This window comes from Cygnus atratus, chromosome 3 (assembly GCF_013377495.2).
Source record: "Cygnus atratus isolate AKBS03 ecotype Queensland, Australia chromosome 3, CAtr_DNAZoo_HiC_assembly, whole genome shotgun sequence".
Lineage (NCBI taxonomy): Eukaryota > Metazoa > Chordata > Aves > Anseriformes > Anatidae > Cygnus > Cygnus atratus.
The window spans coordinates 67,680,017-67,700,044 of NC_066364.1; the positions used below are offsets into that span (position 1 = coordinate 67,680,017).

Consider the following 20,028-nt stretch of genomic DNA (forward strand, 5'->3'; position numbering starts at 1 on the left):
TGAGAGTTGTCTTTCTGATGTCTATTTTCACAGCAAAATTAGAATTGTAATATAAATACGGACATCACATAAAATTAAATCACAGATTTATGCACTGACCTGTATTCTACAAAAATATCCAAAGGGCTTTGGCATGTGTCTGTTTTTTTTTTTTCTTGTTTTGTTTGTTTATTTATTTTACATATAGAACTCTATTTTTCATTCCATCTAACATTTTCTGTAGGCTGTTTTTTTTTTGTTGTTGTTGTTGTTTTTTTGGTGTTTTTACCTTGTTATTGTTAAAAAACATCTTCCTGTTATTTTGCCAAACTTTTCTCTCCTTTATTCCTGGCCAGGGTGGATATATGTTTCTTTCTTTCAGGATTTGGTAGCTTATCAAGAAAACTGCAAGAAAGCTTTGTCCCTCATTGAGAGAAATAGTCAGAGTATCCTGCAGTGCGTGGCTTCTAGTGAAGTGTTGCAGCATTTCCATCAGTCAACATTTCAGAAGAAAGTTACACAAGTTCAGATCACTTTTCAGGTACTTATGTAACACCTTGGTGCGTATTTTTGAAATCTTCTTCATATGCAGAAAGATTTGCAATTGCTGCTATTGGTCTGGGGCTTTGTATTTCGTCAGAAAATGCAGTGGATCCTGAAGATAAAGTCAGAATTTACATTTGTTAATATCAAAATGCACTTAGGGCTAGAATCCACTTTAGCTTTAGAATTCTTATTAGAATTATTAGAACATTACTATGTTATTAGTAATATTGATATTTTCAGGGCTACTTAGCCCCAGTCTGTCACGAACTCAAACGTTTTCTTGGGTGAAGATCTCCAGATACTGGGTTCTATTAGATTTGTTTTCAGGCAATTATTGTTGTAGTTGTTGTAATGTATTGTTGTGTAAGGCTATCTAAACTGAATTTCAAGCTGCAGACAATCATCTGTCAGTAAAGAGTTGTCTCTGAGAGGTGGATTTCAAAAATTTTATTGTACTTTGTGGGTTCTACTTAAAGATCTGTAGTTTTTGATTTACCATTTAGAAATCATCTATTTAAGTTATGTTTATGTTTACAGAGGCAGATACAATTGTCTTGATAAATTCACCATGTTTAAACATTCCTTATTCTGTTTCTATAAGGATGGACAGTGATTTATCTCCAGGCTTAAAATATTTATGGATCTGGAAATTTGCTTTTTCTCATGTAAAGACTACATTCCTATACAATTTTATTATTTTACACAAATTTATCTGCAACCTTTAAAAAGGCTTAGCAAGATGTTTAAATTGACAACTACAGATTTGATTAGCTCACTGGGTAAAACCATTGTAATTCCTTTACACTGGGGTTAGTAATCAGTGAGGACAGCAAAGTGTGTGGTTAGTAGACAGTGTTGGTATTACCTTGGTGCAGCTGAACCGGTGAACTGATCATTTGTCCTGTTAATATTTATTATTTTTTTATGGATTGTAGCTGCTGGATAATGCCATGTACCAGGACAGAATGTAAGGTTTCAAAACAAGAGAAGTATAAACTAAGCAACAAAAAAATGTCTCTTTTAAGCAGCCTTTTACATGGTTTGACATGTGGCCTACTAGAATGATTATTGTTCAAACCTCCAGGTCAGATCTGTAGCAATGAACTGGTTGGATCCATAGGTTAAACCATGCTTATCTGTCTCTCCCCTCCGATCCCATCCCCTCATTTTTTAATCAGGGGTTGGTGCAGAAGCTGGTAGTCTGATAAAAGGAGAAATGCAATAACAAACATTTAAACAAAACAACAACTGTTTTACATTTAAAAGCAGTCTTTGGGAAATAAATGTTAGCCAAATGGCTTAGGCATTCTGAAAGTATCACAGACATCTGTATTGAATAACTATCCATTTTTAATTGAATCGAGGATGACATTAGGGTGAGTCTTTGTATAGGTATTAAAAACTGGGAAAATGGGAACATGAAAGGGAGAAGAGGAGCAGCTGTGAATAAAATGTATTTGCAAGAGTGACACCAATCAAATTCATTTTTAGGTAAGATTGTGGTAAAAGAGTATATAAAAAGCAGCGAAAAAGTGCCAATTAATTTTCTTTGTTTATAACTCAGAATATGGTCAGGAAAGCTGGTGAATGGAGAAAAAACATAGAAGCAAATAGCCGTCTGATGAAGAAATTTGAGGAGTCTAGAGCAGAACTGGAGAAAGTTATACAGATTGCCAATTGTTGCTTAAAAGAAAAAGGAAATCCTGAAGAACTTCTCAGGAAGCATAGTGTGAGTACATTCTCTAATTTTCCTCATGGAAATCTTTAAGTGCATGACATACAAGTGAAAAACCTATTTAATTTTAAAATTGACATAGATTTCTTCCATATTTTGAAGTGATACGGACCTGGTCAATGTTAAGATTGGGAAAAAAAAAAGTTAAAAGAAAAATATGTATAATAATCATCCTTCTTATTGGTGAATGTAAGCAACCAGAAAGTGCAGAGAGAAGAACCCCTTAGACATGAAGGTTGGTTTTGCCTATAGAACTGTTTGGAGTGAGAGCATTAGTCTGTGTTTTGACAGGCTCACACATCCACTACTGGGTTTTCATATGAATGAATATTCGTTTGTGTATTATAACGATTACTTACACAAGTGGCTTTAAAAATTATTCTAGTTAAAACACCATATCAATGTACTGTCTGGGTGCCCCAGAATAAATTAATTTGCTGGACTATAAATAGATAGACAAAGTTTTCCTTAGTTCAAACTCTACTTCTTCAATGCAACAGATGTGACATTGAAACTTACAGTGTGTGTTAAGGAACTTCATGCTAGCAAGTTATCATATCAATAACCAGTTTTGTCATCTGACTTTTCACCTTTCACTTCAAACTCAGGAATTCTTTAACCAGTTGGATCAGAGAGTCCTAAATGCCTTCCTGAAAGCTTGCGATGAACTTACTGACATCCTTCCTGAACAAGAGCAACACAGCCTGCAGGAAGCTGTGAGGAAACTCCATAGGCAGTGGAAGGTTAGTGACATTGAATGATTTCTCTGGACATTCTAAGTGTTAACTTGGGAAAGTTTCTGCATGACCTATATGCTGAATATAGGTTACAATAAATAAATAAATAAATAAGTTGTATTCTTTGACTTCTCATACAGTTGGAAAAAAATCTATATTTTACTACACTAGCTACACATACACCTACAAATACCCTCCTGAAAAAGCACTGATAATCTAAGTGGTCAAAATTCAGGAAATGAGAGAAAACAATTATGAAACCTTAATTTCTTCCCCTGTGTACAGACATAATGATACCTGTGTTAAGAATATTTGTTGAGCCTAAGTGCTAGCTTTTCTTACTTTATGCTGATGTTAGATGACTGCAATTACTTTCCCAACCTTAGGAAAGCAAATTTGCAAGAAATCAGGCTGTCGGTTTACTCTGAGTCTTCTGCCAAAAACTCTGAACAAACCGAACAAACTCAGACAACTGAACAGACATTTCTCATAAGCTGTAGAATTTTTGCCTGTTACAACATGTTGTAGGTCAGAGTTGGAGTGAAGAATTAGTGGTTTCTCACTGGCATGCAAACAGGAACCTCTGAAAGCAGGTGTGAATATAGGTTCACTATTATTTTTTGTTTTATTGTTTTGAAACAGGAAGTACTTCGTATATCTGGTCAAGAGCCAAGATATCTCTGAGACGTGCCTTATAAATACATATTCTGGATCTCACAAACATATGTCTTTATCATCTTTCTAAGAGACATCTTAGATGTAAAACATCTAAGACGCCTTGTTTTCTATATTAGCAGTTGTTAGATAATTTATTTGCAGTTACTTCACACTGAGGTAATGGGTGTATTGTTTTATTTCTGTGCTTGTTTATTGCCCCTGTGGGAATGTAGGATCTTCAAACAGAAGCTCCATATCATTTGATTCATTTGAAGATTGAAGTGCAGAAAAACAAGCTTCTGGTCACAGTGGAGGAGTGCAAAGCTGAACTAGCTCGTCAGAACAAGGTGCTAACCAGAGAAGGCAAAGAAAGGATGATCGCGGAGCACATGGTATGAACTATACGCCACCAAGTCCAAGTGGGCATGTATAGAAATACATCTGAATATAAATGATAAACACATCTGACCAACTCAAGCCACCAAACACTGTGCACAACTGAATCAGTTCAATGCTTTGGACCTTTAATAAAATATATAAATAAATAAATAAAATCATTTGGAATTGATCCTTTCATGCTAATACCTAGAAGCTTAGTAGGAGCATGTATGACCTAGTAGCGGCATGTATGACCAGTTTACAGCAAATATATAGATATGCTTTGTGGTTTCTGCCAATTAGATTATTATTGAATTCTCTGCTTTGTCTCCCATTAGCTGTTCTTCGGTGACAAGGGATCTTACCATCTGTGTGAGAAGAGACTACAACGAATTGAGGAACTCTGCCAAAAACTTCCAGTTTCTGATCCAGTGAGAGCTACACTGGAAAGTAGCCAACGAATCCTGAAGGAGCTGAAATCCCAGATAGACAGCACATACGCAAAACTAACAGAGCACTCGGACACCTGGAAGGGCTATAAGAACAGGTGTCAGCCCAATTCCTAGAGGGGTCTGGTAGTGCATTATGTGTGATCACTCCTTGAAATGTCATTATAGATCGGTCCCATGTAGATCAGTACCATGTAAAGAATGGTAAATACTGTGTTCTTGACTTCAGGCTAACTATAACTATATGTAGTGATTCCACAAATAATAGTGGGGTTTTGAGGGTTTTATAATTATTAGCTTAAATTTAAGAGGTTACCATTTAACAGTGGTAGTCATTGTCTTTTTTCCTTGCTTTGCATTATCACAGAATCACAGAATATTTTGGATTGTAAAGGACCTTAAAAGTTATATAATTCCATCCTCCCTGCCATGGGCAGGGACACCTCCCACTAGATCAGGTTGCTCAAAGCCCCATCCAACCTGGCCTTGAACACTTCCAATGATGGGGCATCCACAACTTCTCTGGGCAACCTGTTCCAGTACCTCACCACCCTCTGAGTAAAGAACTTCTTTCTAATGTCTAATCTAAATCTACCTTCTTTCAGTTTAAAACTATTACCCCTAGTCCTATTGCTACACTCTTTGATGAAGAGTCCACCTCCAGCTTTCCTGTAGTTGCCCTTTAGGTACTGGAAGGCTTCTATAAGGTCTCCCCGAAGCCTTCTCTTCTCCAAGCTGAACAACCCCAACTCTCTCAGCCTGTTTTCATAGGAGAGGTGCTCCAGCCTGTTGGTCATCCTCATGACCCTCTTCTGGACTCGTTCTAATAGGTCCATGTCCTTCTTATATAGGGGACCCCAGAGCTGAACGCATTATGTGATGTTTTATTTCAGATTTTCCGAATTGGCAAATTGGATTTCATCAACAGAAAGAGAACTAAAGAAGATAAAGGAAAGTGTCAATGATACTGCCAAATATGAGCAGTTTAAATCATCTGTGGGGGTGAGCCCTTGGCTTATATTCTAACTAAACTACACTCATTGATACTGGGTCTCTGAATAAAACTGTACTCTGAAGTATTGCAATTGTTTTAGTGTGGAAACCATGAATAAAGTTCTGCTGATTCTTAGAATTCTTAAAAATATTCCCAGGACAAAATTCCATGTGCAACAAATCATGGCATAAGTTCCTAATCCTAGAAATTTAGAGAACAGCAGGTCCCTTTACCAGTATATTCAGACCACCCAAAATATAGAAGTACACTAAGTACTTGCCCCTCATTCTGCTGCATGTACAGTTAAAAGTTTGGTGCAAAGAAAAGCCAAAATTTCTGGACTGGGTGTTTTTGAAGGATCAAGTTATTGCACTACATTTACAAAACATTTAGGGAAAACGTCTGTAATAAGACTTCTCTTCTACAATAGTATAACAGGGGAGGCAGAGATAGTCTACCATTCACTTTTGCGTTGGTGAATGGTAAGAGAAATAGTAGGACAGTTTAAGATTCAGTCCTTCTAGTCCTTCAGACCTAACCTCTTTTTTTTTTCTCTCCACATGTTAGAAGCCAAAATAGGAATATCACATAACATAAAACTGTGTGAAAGTCATGAACAGTTTGTAAAGGCCAGCTGTGCAGAGAAATAAAATTAGGGTGACCTTGATAAAGCAGAAAGACCGTTAGCTAAATGGGTGCTTCTGCTCCAGAGAGTCTAATTTATTCATGTAGTTTACTTGCTGACAGCTTCTTACCAGCATTGATACAAAGACATAAAATAACTACTGGATGAAAAGATTGAAAAAATATATATTGAAATGGAAGAAGTATGTAGTAGAATCTTATATGATGTTTATGTTTGAGAAAGTTAGCATTTAAGATTTAAATTGTAACTAAGAAATTTGGTCAATCTATGAAAAATATATACATGATACCAACTATCTATCCATCTTCTATAAGTAAAAAATGCTAGTTGTGAGTAAAAATAAATCTACTACTATTTTATAGAAGGCAGTTCTGTAAAGTCTGTGGAGCAAATGCAAAAAACTAGCCACTGATTGGAACAGAATTAGATAGAGTATGCGATCAGAAAAATTTTACGTTTCTAGTGTTTCAAGATAAGAACAAAAATAGTATGTTTATACCACTAATCTTTGAACTGATGCCATGAATGCCACTCATTAATATATTTTATTTACTTGAAGAAAATATGTTTTGATTCTTCCATAGGAAATCAGGCAGCATATTAACAAGCAAGGAGAAAATCACAGCTGGCTGAAATCTAGACTTGCTGTTCTGACTTCAGTATGTACTGATATGGAGGCCAAAAAGACAGAGGATGAGCTATGTAAACTTTCCAGTGACTTCAAGGGACTCCTGGATTTGCTGGCTGAGGTACAGAATGAGGGACACAAGAAATCTCCATTTACAGTGTCATATGAAATGACGTTATGGCTTCACAAGTTTCCTTATATATATATATATATGTGTGTGTGTGTGTGTGTGTTAATTAAGCTGCAAGCATTCAGCAATGAAAAAAATAAACAAAAAACCATTTGTACTGTCTGGGTAGCAAAGCTGTGAGACAAGCAGATAAAAGATACAAACAGTACTATAATAGATTTATAATAGATCCTTTTATATTTTTTGGTCAGAACTGGAATGTGTCCTAGTAAATAAAATATTTATAGAATCAAAATGTCAGTATTTTTAGAGGCAAAAAATAGTTTTCTAAAATCAGTTCTTAATTAACATTGGGAAAACCTATCGACTGTTGGATATACACCTTGTTTTTAGTCTTAATTTGTGAATCTTTTATACTGAAATAATAAAGGAAATACTGTGAGGTGATTTCAAATCATTTAGATGTGAAACATGCACTGAATTTGCCAAAAAAGGCCACAATTATCTGAGGTCTGAATGGTAATGAGATACTGGAACTGTTGAAATCATGGTAAGTTTCTAGTCAATAAGAAGTAAAACTTCTCAGAATTCACTGAACCCTTGAGGTCTGTGGGGTCTTAGGGATCTTACCACTTCACAGTTTTTACAGTAAAAAGAAAGATTAGGAGAAACTTGGTACCTCCTACACTTAGAAGTCAGAACAGATCAATTTGAAAAATAGTTCAGTACAGAGAAAGGCTTCAAATTTCACTGTTAATGTCAATCCTTGTGGAGACCTCATAAGTGTTCAAACTGTGTAAAAGTTCCATGTATTTAATCAAAATTTTCTCAATTTCCATCATGAGAAAAGTATATTTGGAAAGTTGGGGAGAACCAATGTTATGATTTCCAAGTGATGGCAATAAATAAATGATACCTTTTTTTTTTTTTTTTTAATATATTAAAGTACTTTTGCTTTTTGTTTCCTCCGAAAGTCAGAGCCAAGGGGAACACAAGTTCATGAAGCTACAACAGGAAATTAAGAACTAGAATCTAAACTTGTTTTGAATCTAAAAATGCAACAGAACAATATATCCCAAGTTGGAACAGGTCAACAATGACCATAGAGTCCAACCCCTGGTTCTACACAGGGATACCTAAAAATTAAGCTGTATGTCTAAGAGCGTTGTTCAAAATCTGCTTGAACTCCTGGAGGGTTGGTGTCATGACCACTGCCCTGAGGAGCCTATTTCAGTGCCTAGCACTCTCTCTCTATTTAGACAGCTATCCACCTTATGTCAATGTAGTAGGGAGTATGTCTAAGCAAGACAAAGCTCTCTACAGTCACATTTTAAGGCTACAATCACTCATCAATGTAAAGTTAAAGGTGTACACTAAGAATTCTAAAGATATAAAAATTTAGACAGTTCGGTCTTTACAATTTTTTTTAAGACAATTTTGTAAGTCTTTTGTAAAACAATTCATTTTTTACAAAAAGTATTCCACATATATACATGTCCTTACAATATAGATTTGTCTTTTAACATGAAACATATAAAGTTATCATTAATTGTAGATTGAAAAGGCATTAGGCACTCTTGGAGACTGTGTTCAGTATAAAGAAGAAGTTAAAAGCACAATTGAAGAGTTAATCAACAACTCTAAAGAAGCCCAAGCAGAGGCTGAAAAGATCCTGGATACTGAAAGTTTATTACAAGCTCAGCAACTACTGTTTCATCATCAGGTAGGGCAATTTCTCCACCTATGTCCGTATTTGATTTTTTTTTCTTCTTTAAGGCAGGAGGTATGTAATTACTGAACTATGTTATGTCCAGTAGCATAGCTCTCTCTATCAAAGCTTGCAAGAGTCATAACCAGGCACTATGATGTCTTGCCTCTATTTTATCTGAACTCTTTGGTGTTTTAAAAGCTGTTGTATGTGTTAAGGTTCGTATTGTTCTTTCAATACTCTGCAATCGTTACTCATCATAGGATAGGTAGTAGGAACAGTTAACTTCTCCCTGAGTTCTCGCACTCTTCTCTCTCTTTTGGTATAAAGTCTGGTATGGTGAAAAAATACTTTGACAAAGACCAGAGTAGAATTGACTGGGCAACTGTCAGCTTGCATAGCAAGGCTGGTAATGGGTCGGGCATGTTAGTAAAGGGGATATAGTCTTAGGAGTTTCTGACAGTGCTATAAAGCAAGCTGATATATTGCTTTAATCAATCCAAGGCTCCAATCTGTTCTTCAAAGAATACAGAGCAGAAGCAGATACTTCAAGGCACTCATGAGGAATGCATGCACCTTTGGGTACTGCTGCAGTTGCTCGACTGTTGTAGCTTCTTCTTTCTAAAATATTTCTTTGGATGAATGGCCATATATTGTCACTCTCCCTCTTCCATTTCTATGACACAGGAGGTGTATACACCTTTTGGAATTCATGTCATATACTCTATGAGTATATGTGACTCAAGTAATACTTGCACAGTCTGTTTCTCTGTTTATTACTTTCAGTGCACACCTATTGCAAACCACAGAAAGTGGTTTCAGTGTGCCAATTTCCCAAATGAGCTAAAAAGTCTGATCATTCCTGTTGGATGAATCCTTCTAGCAAAGGACTAGGAGACTCCGTGCAAAGAGACAAGATGTGCAACAGCAGATTTTCCAAGCTAAACAGCTGCAGATTGAAGGTGGACTGCCAAGCACAATGCAGGAGGATTTACTAAAGTTGGAAGGAACGCTGGAGAACATGCAGCAGACTATGGAGAAACGTGAAGAGCAATTGCAGGTGGGTCCTTGCAAGCAGAAATAAAAACATATGCTTTATTCTTCTCCATTTTTTTTATTAGGAAGAAAAAATATTTTATATAGAAAGTCAGAACTTTCATTCTCACCTCTGAATGTTGATCCTTGAGGTTTTCATGATCAGTGCCTGCATCAAAACTTCTTGAAGCTGCTAGATACTTCTAAATAAAGAACTAGCGTTTTGTTTGGAAATGTTTAAAAGTCCCAACTTTTCAGTCACAATATAGTTTAAGTAGACATCTATGAATTATTTTTTTGGATGGGCTAATTATCACCCCTGGTTATTAAAGATGACATGGACCTTTATTTGAGAGTACTAAGGCAGAATGATAGAGTAATAATGTTGTGCAGATGTTGTGCAAATATAAGCCTCACAGCTACTGTGTGGAATACTTGCTGTCATCCTAAATCTAGAGAAGGAAATAAAAAAATCACAGAAAAATCAAGTGGAATACTTTAGGCTGTATAACTAATCACTGACTGAAAAATAACATGATCAACAGAGCCTGAATAACTTCTTAAAGTAACAATTTATTATCAAAACCATTTTTTTCCTAAAGAATCCTATATATGAAACCTTACTTTTGCTTTGCTTTGCTTCAGAATCAAGTAAATATTTGTTAATTATTTTTTCATAATTAATTTGTCATAATTCTTGTGACTGGTAATAAAATGCTAGTCAATAAAATGTTGGTCAAAATTTAATACGATCAAAACTAAACAGATTCTTATGTCCAAGTAAAGGTTTTATTTCATAAAATCCTTTTAGATATTGCTGACTTCCTGTCACCATAAGCATAAGCATCTGCAGTCATCACTTCAGACTTAAAGGACATTCAAATATAAGTTTTAAATATTTCTGTCACCTTACAGATTGAACAGTGTGCAAAATCAGTGAAGCAGTGTGAAAATGCAAAGAAAAACTCTTTTTTGGGTTCAAAACAGTTTCATCTGTAGAGTAGGTGGCATTTCAGGAGAAATTATTTTATGTTAGATGTTTCTGTTTTTTTAATTTTCTGTAACTTGAAATGAAATTCCTTCTTTTTTATTTTTTCTCTTCTTTGTCCTTTTTGTCTTTGTGGTTTGTTTGTTTTTCTTTTTTCTTATTGTTTTCTTTTTGTAGGTCACAATAAATAAATGGGAGCAGTTTGAAAGGGACAAAGAAACAGTTGTAAAATACCTTAATCAAGCAAGCTCTGCACTTGAACGTATCTTAAATTTTAGCAGTTTAGAGAGCCTCTCTTCAGAACTGGATCAGACAAAGGTATTCACTGTGTGAGATACAGGAACTGAGATATCTTTCTGCCTTTTTTGTTAACATATTCTGAGCATATTGCATACAACGTTTTATTGTTAATGCTGATGCAAATTCCGTATACAGTTTAGAGACTACATAAACTTCAGAGGTAAAATGTTATCTCTTAAAAACATAATGAAGAATTATTCAAAATCTGCATCTGAATGTATAAAATGATAAAATGGTAAAATTATTTTAAAGACTTCCCATTTTATGCTTGGTAATTGTCTATACTGGTAAGCTAAACAGTATCAAGCTCTGGCACATCATCATTGATAGTGTACTTGGCAAAGTCATGTATGTGGCTTGTGGCAACTAACACTTTTCTAGCCCTGAGAAGACAAAAGAATTCCACTGTATGGAACCTATAAGCTATAACATGCCACTTACCCTTAATAAAAGAAAATTATTCCAGCCCAATTTATTTACTAATACAGAAGTAATATAAGTGATAGACTTCCCATAGTGCTGTGTTTTTCATGACATTTTTACTCTGTGGTGTACCTGATACCACATTATACCTACCCTGCTTATTCTCTGAATCCATTGTTCTGGAGCACATTTACTATGTATGATAGAAAATAGCTACTAAACCAAGTGAAATTACAAGCTACAAGATACTACAAAGTCATCTCTTTAAAGGGCAGTGTAATATAAAATATAGATGGTTACTGAAAGCATATAATATTCAAAAATTCATTTAAAGCAAACAACAAAAAAATGAAGAGCTATAGAATAAATTTCCATTAGTTGAGTTAATACCTTTTGGACATACATAGTTTTCCTTTCCAAAGTTCATTGGATACAGTTTGTTAAAATGAATATACATTAAATGCAACATGAAAATAACTTTATTGAGAGTTTTTTTTTCTGTGTATTTACGCATTCAGAATATACATATGGGACACACATAACCCTGTGCAATACTTTTTTCCGAGAACAAACACTGAGGACAAAAAATACTTTTCGAATATATAAAACTGTACGTAGTTGTATTAATATGTCTTTCATACTTACAGGAACTTTCTAAACACGCTGAAGCCATGACTGTACAAGCTGAGAATTTGGTGAAGAATTCTTCTGAGATACATCTTAGTTCAAAGAACAAGCAGTCCCTTCAGCAGCAGGCAAAATCTATCCAAGAACAAGTGAAAAAAGTAGAAGTTACTCTTGAAGAAGAGTATGTTCTTAATAAGTCTTAATATTTATTCTCCACTATAAGATTGAATCAGATCTCTAGAATCCCTTGCCCAACATTTTGTGTTGTCTCATCAGCTCTGTCATTTTCAGCTTGCCATGACATAACTACCAGATTATAGTACCAAATATGTCAAAAGGGTAATATGTGCAAATAATCTTTGTTTGATAATACATAGTTTATGAAATCATTGTAGTTACATTTAACCTGTCACGGTTCTTACCTTTAAGACCCAGTCTTGTGAGGAAGGGATAATTAATCTTGTTCTTGAGGTTCTACAATCTTTTAAAAAGAACAATCTCAGTGCAAATATGAGAACAGTACCATATTTGCCTCAATTTTCAGTTTTCCGTTTTCTCTATAGAAATGTCAAGAAGTGCCTTTATCTTAGCTGAATGCCCAGATTTTTCTTTTCATGGGCAATATCAAAAGCTGCTTCTGCCATCACAAATGAGAAGGCATCATTTGCCAAATTATGTTTAAAAGCGTGACATTCAAACTACAAGAAAATATTGTTAAATGCTGTAAATATTTGTATGTTTTGGTATTTGTGAAAGTCTTATCCCTTTTCCTAAGTAATCTGAAGTTACTCAGCTCAAAGTTACTCTTCAAGAGTGCTTCAGCTTTTGACATTTTTCTATATACACATACACTTGTATGTGTGTATGAAATTTGTATTTTTTTCATATTTAAGAGCAGACTCACAAAAGATGTTGTTTTCGTGGATTTACTATGTAGATTAATTTGCTATACAAGTTTAAGAAGACACCATGTGGTGGAATACCACGTATTCCATCTGAATATGAGTAAAAGACAATGTCAGCATTGCTGTTTTGTGTTTTTTTCTCTATTGACCATTGTCAAGTCAACATGTTGGTACGAATTTAGTTGGTACCCTTTTCTCCCTGATGCAGAAGAACATCTTTAAGAACAGAGAAAAGCTGTAAAACAGAACATAACAAGCCTCTGCAGCAGATGCAACTTTCTGATTATTGCTGGTCTATTTTTTTTTATTTTTTATTTTTTGGATACCATTTTATGCAAGTGTATTAGAGTGATTTGAAATCAAACATTCTACCATATCTTTCTGAATACTTTATAAACCTTTTTTTTTTTTTTCCCAATGTTACTGAAAAAGCTTGTATGATTTTAGTTAATTCTGATACAGGAAATTCATCCTTCCAACAACTAATATTCACTTTTTTAATAACATGTAATCTAGTTCTAAATGGAAACCATTGCTGATATCCCCTTTTGATCTAGGTATGGAACAGGTTTAGTTGAATGTATGGATTATACAGAATGTCTGTGATACTGTGATATGACAGATAATAAAGAAATAAATCCCTTCTGCAAAACCCATGAATATATACAACTCTCTATAGTTAATCTGCAGAACACATAATCAATGTGTAAAAATTATGTTGTAACTCACATTAATAAAAATGTTGGCCCAGTAATTTGAAGGTATCCTACATACATATATTATGACAGTGAACAGGAAGGGGAAATTTTCATTTTGAAAATAAATAAGAAAAAACAAAAAGGCCATTTTTACTTTTTTTCAATGACATCTTTTCTTAAAGCTTCCTCTAGCGTTACTGAGGGAAGAAAAAAAAAAAGGAAATGAAGTCAAATCTTTTTTAAAAAAAATGTTTTTTGTTTGTTTGTTTGTTTAAGGCTATATTTAAAAGGAACATGTATTTTGGAGTTTTGTAATATTCAAACTTTTCTAATGAAATTTTTATATTTTCAGTGAAATGGAAAGTGCATATTTTACAAGCTGTGTGTAGGACCCACATTAGTACTGGTATCTTTAGACTGATTTTAAAGTAGAAGAAATTTCTACACTGAAAGTTAATGCTGTTAGATCTTATAAGGGCCTTAGACTTCTCACTTGTGACAAACACAAACAAACAAACAAAAAAAAAGGGTGGTGGTGGTTTTTTTTGCTTTCCAAGATATATACGAATCAGTCTGTCTCTCTCTGTTTAACATATCTATAATGGATGTTTCAAAACATAAATATATTAACTTTGAGGTACTTGTCATATCTGTTGATTCTTTGGCTCAATATGAAATTATTGCCTCAGAAAACACAGGTGTCCCCACTATGACTAACATAATGGTTTGACTTTGTGTACACAGTCTAAAAGAGAGACAAGTTTGAATTTAGGCTCACATCTTAGTCTTCTAAAATCAGGAGTTTTTAAAATGCCCTTCCTTTAGACTGAATTACTTACATTTTTATTCTAGCAAGAATACAGGCAGTTTTAATATATTAAACTTTTTATTCTCTCTAATTAATTTGGTTAATTTTAGTATTAAAAGCATGGAAATGGTGAAAAACAAGTGGGATCATTTTGGCAATAATTTTGAAGCTCTGTCCATCTGGATAGCTGAAAAAGAAAAAGAACTGGAAACTTTGGAAACAACATCATCTCCTTTGGACAAACAGATCAGCCAAATCAAGGTGATTAGTTCTTGTTATGTTTACCATTAAAATCCCATTCTCTGTCTCTTTTGATAGAGGCCAAAAGGAAGAACAGCCATTTTACACACTTCCTAACTACCGTGAAATAGTGATGACACTTGGTACAAGAACATGCAAAACAGTAAGGTTTCATATAAGCTAAAGAAAAATTCCTCTGACTTCTCTGTTAGTGATTAGTGTACATTGGTGTAGCCTTTATGTGTATGATTAAAAAAAATATCATTTAACATATACTCTTTTCCTTATTTTTCTGAGTAATTTCCATTGGTGTAAAAAATAGCTACATACCTGTAAGGTCTCTCTCTCTCTATATATATATATATTTTAAACATATGTCATCTGCTAGGTATAGATCTTGATTTCAATCTTGCAAGCAAAAGTTATAACGTGATTTATGTTTTATCTTTTCTTATAGAATAATAAAGGAAATATTGACTTTAGTAGCTTGCAAATCTGCATTTATTGCTATTATATTTACACTGTCCTAAATTCTGTGTACATTCCTGTAGACATAGTCTTTTAGTTTCTTGTTGCTAAGGTACATACTGTCTCCAAGCATTTCCATTTCTAAAGGTCTGCCTTGAAATCCTTCTTCCACAAATGAAAACGTGCCTTCTTTGAAGTTGCATATTTCTAAAGTGGCTTTTTTATTTTATTTTTTTTTTATTTTTATTCAACATGTTTTTATACTGATATTTTCTTAATGTGTGACCTACCTATCCTTCAGAAAGTGAGAAAGTGCAGAGTTGTGCAGCTGCTTGCAGTTAAGGACCAGACTGACACTAAGTCACTAGTTCATGTAGACCAAACAAAATAAATATCTTGATTTCATCACTGAAGAATAAAACAATGCTTGATTTTTTGCTTTATTGCTGAAGCAACTTAAACATCTTCCTTTCAAATATATGCATTTATTCCACTGGCATGCATTGTCATCTATCCTTACTTGTCAATAATTAATAGGTAAGATTCCAATATTTAAGACAGAAAATGATATTAATATTGCATTACAGAGTAAAGACAGTTCTTGCATGTCTAAACTGAGCCTCTTTAAGCTCTACTAGTACATTTAAGCCAATGCCCCAGAAAGGGTCTTCCTTGCTATTTATGCAGATAAGCAGTAATTTTTGCAATGCATTGCAAATTTCTGAAAATTCCAACACAATTTTTCTTCATTTAAACATCATAACAGAAAGAAAATGGCCAGCAGATAATTTTTAAAAATGTTTGAGTAAATAGACACAAAGCAGAGAAAACCCTTTGGATAAAGCCTAGGGTATATAATTGTAACTCAGGTAAACAAAGCACCTCTATGAACTGTGAAATGAGTCATACAACCTCAGATATGTGGACATAGCTACAGATCTCCTTCAGCAGCATTTCTGTGTGCCTGATTTTGAATAAATTGTTATGTTTTGTTGCAGGTTTCCTGATGGTTTAGTTTATGTCACAATGCTAATCAACATACTTAGTTCATAATTTCATGTACAGAATTTAGTAAGGACTACTGCAAATAAGAGAATATAGTGTGTTCACTGACATCTTTGGCTGAACAGATAAAAAAACTGGGGTCGGCTGAACATAATTATCATGTACAATAGTGGTAATTTTCTGCTTTTTGTGACATTGATTGCAATACCCCGATGATGTCATCAGAACCAGATTTTCACCTACACATTTTTCTGAAATTCCTGGTGGACAAAATGACAGCTATCACAAGAAGATAACATTGGTGGCAGGCTCAATGGGAGTTTGAAGGCCTCAATTACCCACCTTCTTTTCTGTAACTGAGTGAATTTAACTGAATAGTGTGGGAGTAAACAAATGCTGCCTAATTTGTATCTGCTGGATTGTTAGATAATTTCAGCTTTAGGGACGTAAATCTAGTATTTTTTCCTCAGCATCATATTCTCATTTAAAAAAAAAAAAAAAAAAGTTACTTTATAATCTGAATTAATTCAGCATATATTGCATAAAGAGACACTATAAATGCTTCCAGTACCACTTTTTTTTTTTTTCTTCCTGTACTGTCACTGTGCTAATTCTGGACTCTGAATGTTGCAGAAAGCTACTTATGAGCTATATAAGTAAGGCACCATATTTTTATCACAATTATACCGGAAGGTGGACACTTTTAATACCTTTGAGAGTGCATATTCAGGAAAGTTTTAGGTTAATGTCATATACATACATATCTTAACAATGTTATAGCTAAGAATGTTATTGGCACTTTCAGTTCCAATGAGCTCTCTAGGCTCTCAATTCCCTCCCCAGTGCATGTTTTTCACTCCTTTTGAAAAGAACTCCAAGGACATACTTCATCTGCGGAATTTATAAGAATTCTTTCCTGAAAAGAAAATATATCTGCAAGTTCACAGATGCTTTTTGAATAAATAGCTGCCAAATATAAAATACCACAAGTTTATGTCTTGCATGTTATAGCTTTCAGGTTTACCTCTAATTTGCAATAAAAGTAAGTGAGGAAAAAACAGAGGAAGCTGTTGTCACCTACTTAGTGAAATATAAAGCCAGTGTTACTCAATCTTCATGCATTTAGTAGTGGACTTAGGAGACAGCTGAAAAGTGCCAAAGACTGTTATCACCATTGTTTCATGGTAAATGAAATTTATACTGTAATGTGGTTCTTTATTTAATCCTCTGCTTGGGGGTGCACTCACCTTACCACAACATCTAATTTAATTTATACTTTACTATACAATAGAAATTTAAATTAGAAAAGGAAAACAACCTCTATTGGTTTTTGAATCATAGCATGTTTTATTTTGTTAGTGCTTGAAAATTTATTAAAAGCAAGTAATCAGATCATAGGGTTTGACTTCTTAACAATATTGCTTTCAATTACACATTTACTTATTTCTTCTTACAAATATTTTGAATCCTTAAGAGAGTTGCATATGAATTTGCTGTGATGACATGGTAAAATATGAACCATCTTGCCTACTGATGAAAATATGCACCTCAGCAAATTCTAATTCTTCTTCATGGACACTGTTTTTGTGTCAGGCTGAATTTTAAACCTTTTCCATTGCTAATCTAAAGAAGAAAGGGAGAAATACAGAGTATATTAAAGACTTTCATAACCAGTTATTTCACGAAGTCAATGAACTCTCCTCTCACATTTTAAATTAAGAATATTGGTAACACAGGTGAAAGAAGGAAGTATAATATGTTATTCTGATCATTAAAAACCTGTTGTGCTACTTTATTTACTATTACTTTATATTTTAGGTTATTAATAACGAAATAGATGGTAAAATAACTGGAATCTCAAAACTAGAAGAGGAAGCTGAGTCATTTTCCCAGTTTGTTACCTCTGGAGAATGTGCACATATTAAAGCCAAACTGACTCATATCAAAAGGTATTGGGAAGAGCTAAGAAATCATGCACAGAGATTGGAAGGAACAATCACAGGGAATGTATCAGCACAGCAGAAATATGAAGAAAGTCTGAAACAGGTAGACAATATAAAATCTACTGGGCTACTTGCAGCATTTATTGAATTATTCTATTTTTCCAAAATTAAATATAAAATACCATATTATAAGAGAATGAACTAGAATGTGTGAGTAGCTTTGTAAGGTAATTGCAAGAACTCCATAGGTAAATTTTTGCTTTGAGTGACTTAAAACGCAGGTTCAGGAAGACATTAAATTATACATACTCAAAAATTTATACTGTCTTTTAGAAAACGTGATTCTTCTGGATGGAAATGGTAAAACATATCCAGTATCTAGTTTATATGTATAAACTACATAATTCCAACCTTAGATTGTTAGTACGTGAATATGATACATAATAAGGGAATAATTTGGATATTATTATTGTCCCAGTTCCAAGTAGCAGAGCACAGTTAGCAACTTTTAACTTCAAAAAACACCCAGCACTACAAAAAAAAAAAAATTCTCTTGGCACTAAATATTTATAAAACGTCATTTGAAGCATCATGTATGTATTTCTTGATAATTTTAGGCTATTTTATCATTATTACTATTTGTATCCTTTTCTTCATAGGTGCAGCAGTCAGTGTCTGAATTTCAAACTAAGTTAGCTGAGCCTCTCACATTATGCACTTCATCACTGGAAACATATGGAGCCCTGCAGGATTGCATGGTAAGCACATGGTCAGTGATTCCTGCCACTGAGTCCAGGGAAATGGAGCCACAATGAGTTCCTCACAGAAACCCTAGTAAATTCTAGGCCTGGGGCTGCCTGATGCCACACAGCCTGGGATGGATACAGGAGGAGGCAGGGGCTGCTTCTTGGGGTGGGCAGCCCCAGAGAAGCAGCAGATTTCCTCCGCTATGACCTCTCACCATTTCAGACAGGCTTGGAGGGCTTTCTCCCTCCTCTAGAAAAAAGACCACCAAAAGTATTAATTGAGACTTTAGGTTTTTGTTTTTAATTTCATATACTATATGAATATTTCAATATAAGAAACAAGTCTGGTAGGCATTGTTCTATTGTTCCTCAAGGATTTTTATGAAACTTAGGTTTTGAAATAGAGAGGTCTGTGATTGAAATAAATAAAATAAATAAATAAATAAATAAATAAAAGTGGATCTTCCTGGAGGCACTTTTTCTTGGGCTGTGCACAGACTGAACAGAGTTTTTCAGCAGACAAGATTTTTTCTGTGGTGCCATAAGCACATGAGTGTTTCAACATTTGGTTCAGTCCATTGCAAAAGGAAAGGAAAATTTGGACTGGTATTCAGACTACAGATAAGCCCAAATCTCAGTGAACTTGGTGTATGTAGCATTTTTTTTCTGCCTCTTTAAGTATGTAACATGTTCTTCCATGATAGTCATTGTCTTCCTTTCTGAGAAAACTGTAAAAACTCTTAGTTGTATATTGCAGAAAAATATATGTGATTTCCTTTTGAATTTAGTGATAACTACTTGCAAAGTCTCTATGCAAGGAAGATCTGGCCAAAGCACTTCAAAAAGAGCTTGATATTTGTTCAGGAAAAAGAACTAGCGTATAAAAAATTTATTCAGACAACATATGTAATCATTATTGTTACTGGCTTTTAAACATTATGAATATACTGAGTATACTGTTGTATTCCTTTCCTGCCTACAGGATCATGGTGATCCAATATCTTAATGTGAAATTATTTTTTTTTATTATTATTTAGTTTAAACAGCAGCAGTGTTTTGCTGTATAATACACATTTCTCCTATATGTGATTTATTCCATGATGGTCATTATAACCATTACTGTTACCATTGCACACCTGTAAATTGGAACTTCAGTGGTATTAAATGTATTTTATTTTGTGCTTTTCTAGCTCATTTTACTACTTTTGGTTCATTTTCAAGTGAACAAGTTTCCCAGCCCTTTAGCAATCACAAC

General features: G+C 34.1%; 1 protein-coding gene across 1 annotated transcript in view; it reads left to right on the forward strand.

The window, feature by feature from the left end:
* Nucleotides 1–20,028, forward strand: part of SYNE1 (spectrin repeat containing nuclear envelope protein 1) — a 292,806-nt gene that overhangs the window by 85,494 nt on the left and 187,284 nt on the right. The window contains exons 21-34 of the mRNA XM_050710059.1: nucleotides 362–520; nucleotides 2,090–2,254; nucleotides 2,869–3,003; nucleotides 3,888–4,046; nucleotides 4,371–4,579; nucleotides 5,375–5,483; nucleotides 6,706–6,870; nucleotides 8,435–8,602; nucleotides 9,471–9,647; nucleotides 10,788–10,928; nucleotides 11,981–12,141; nucleotides 14,482–14,632; nucleotides 17,903–18,130; nucleotides 18,687–18,785. Coding sequence (XP_050566016.1) covers nucleotides 362–520; nucleotides 2,090–2,254; nucleotides 2,869–3,003; nucleotides 3,888–4,046; nucleotides 4,371–4,579; nucleotides 5,375–5,483; nucleotides 6,706–6,870; nucleotides 8,435–8,602; nucleotides 9,471–9,647; nucleotides 10,788–10,928; nucleotides 11,981–12,141; nucleotides 14,482–14,632; nucleotides 17,903–18,130; nucleotides 18,687–18,785 — 2,226 coding nt within the window. The remainder of the gene's footprint in view (nucleotides 1–361; nucleotides 521–2,089; nucleotides 2,255–2,868; nucleotides 3,004–3,887; nucleotides 4,047–4,370; nucleotides 4,580–5,374; nucleotides 5,484–6,705; nucleotides 6,871–8,434; nucleotides 8,603–9,470; nucleotides 9,648–10,787; nucleotides 10,929–11,980; nucleotides 12,142–14,481; nucleotides 14,633–17,902; nucleotides 18,131–18,686; nucleotides 18,786–20,028) is intronic.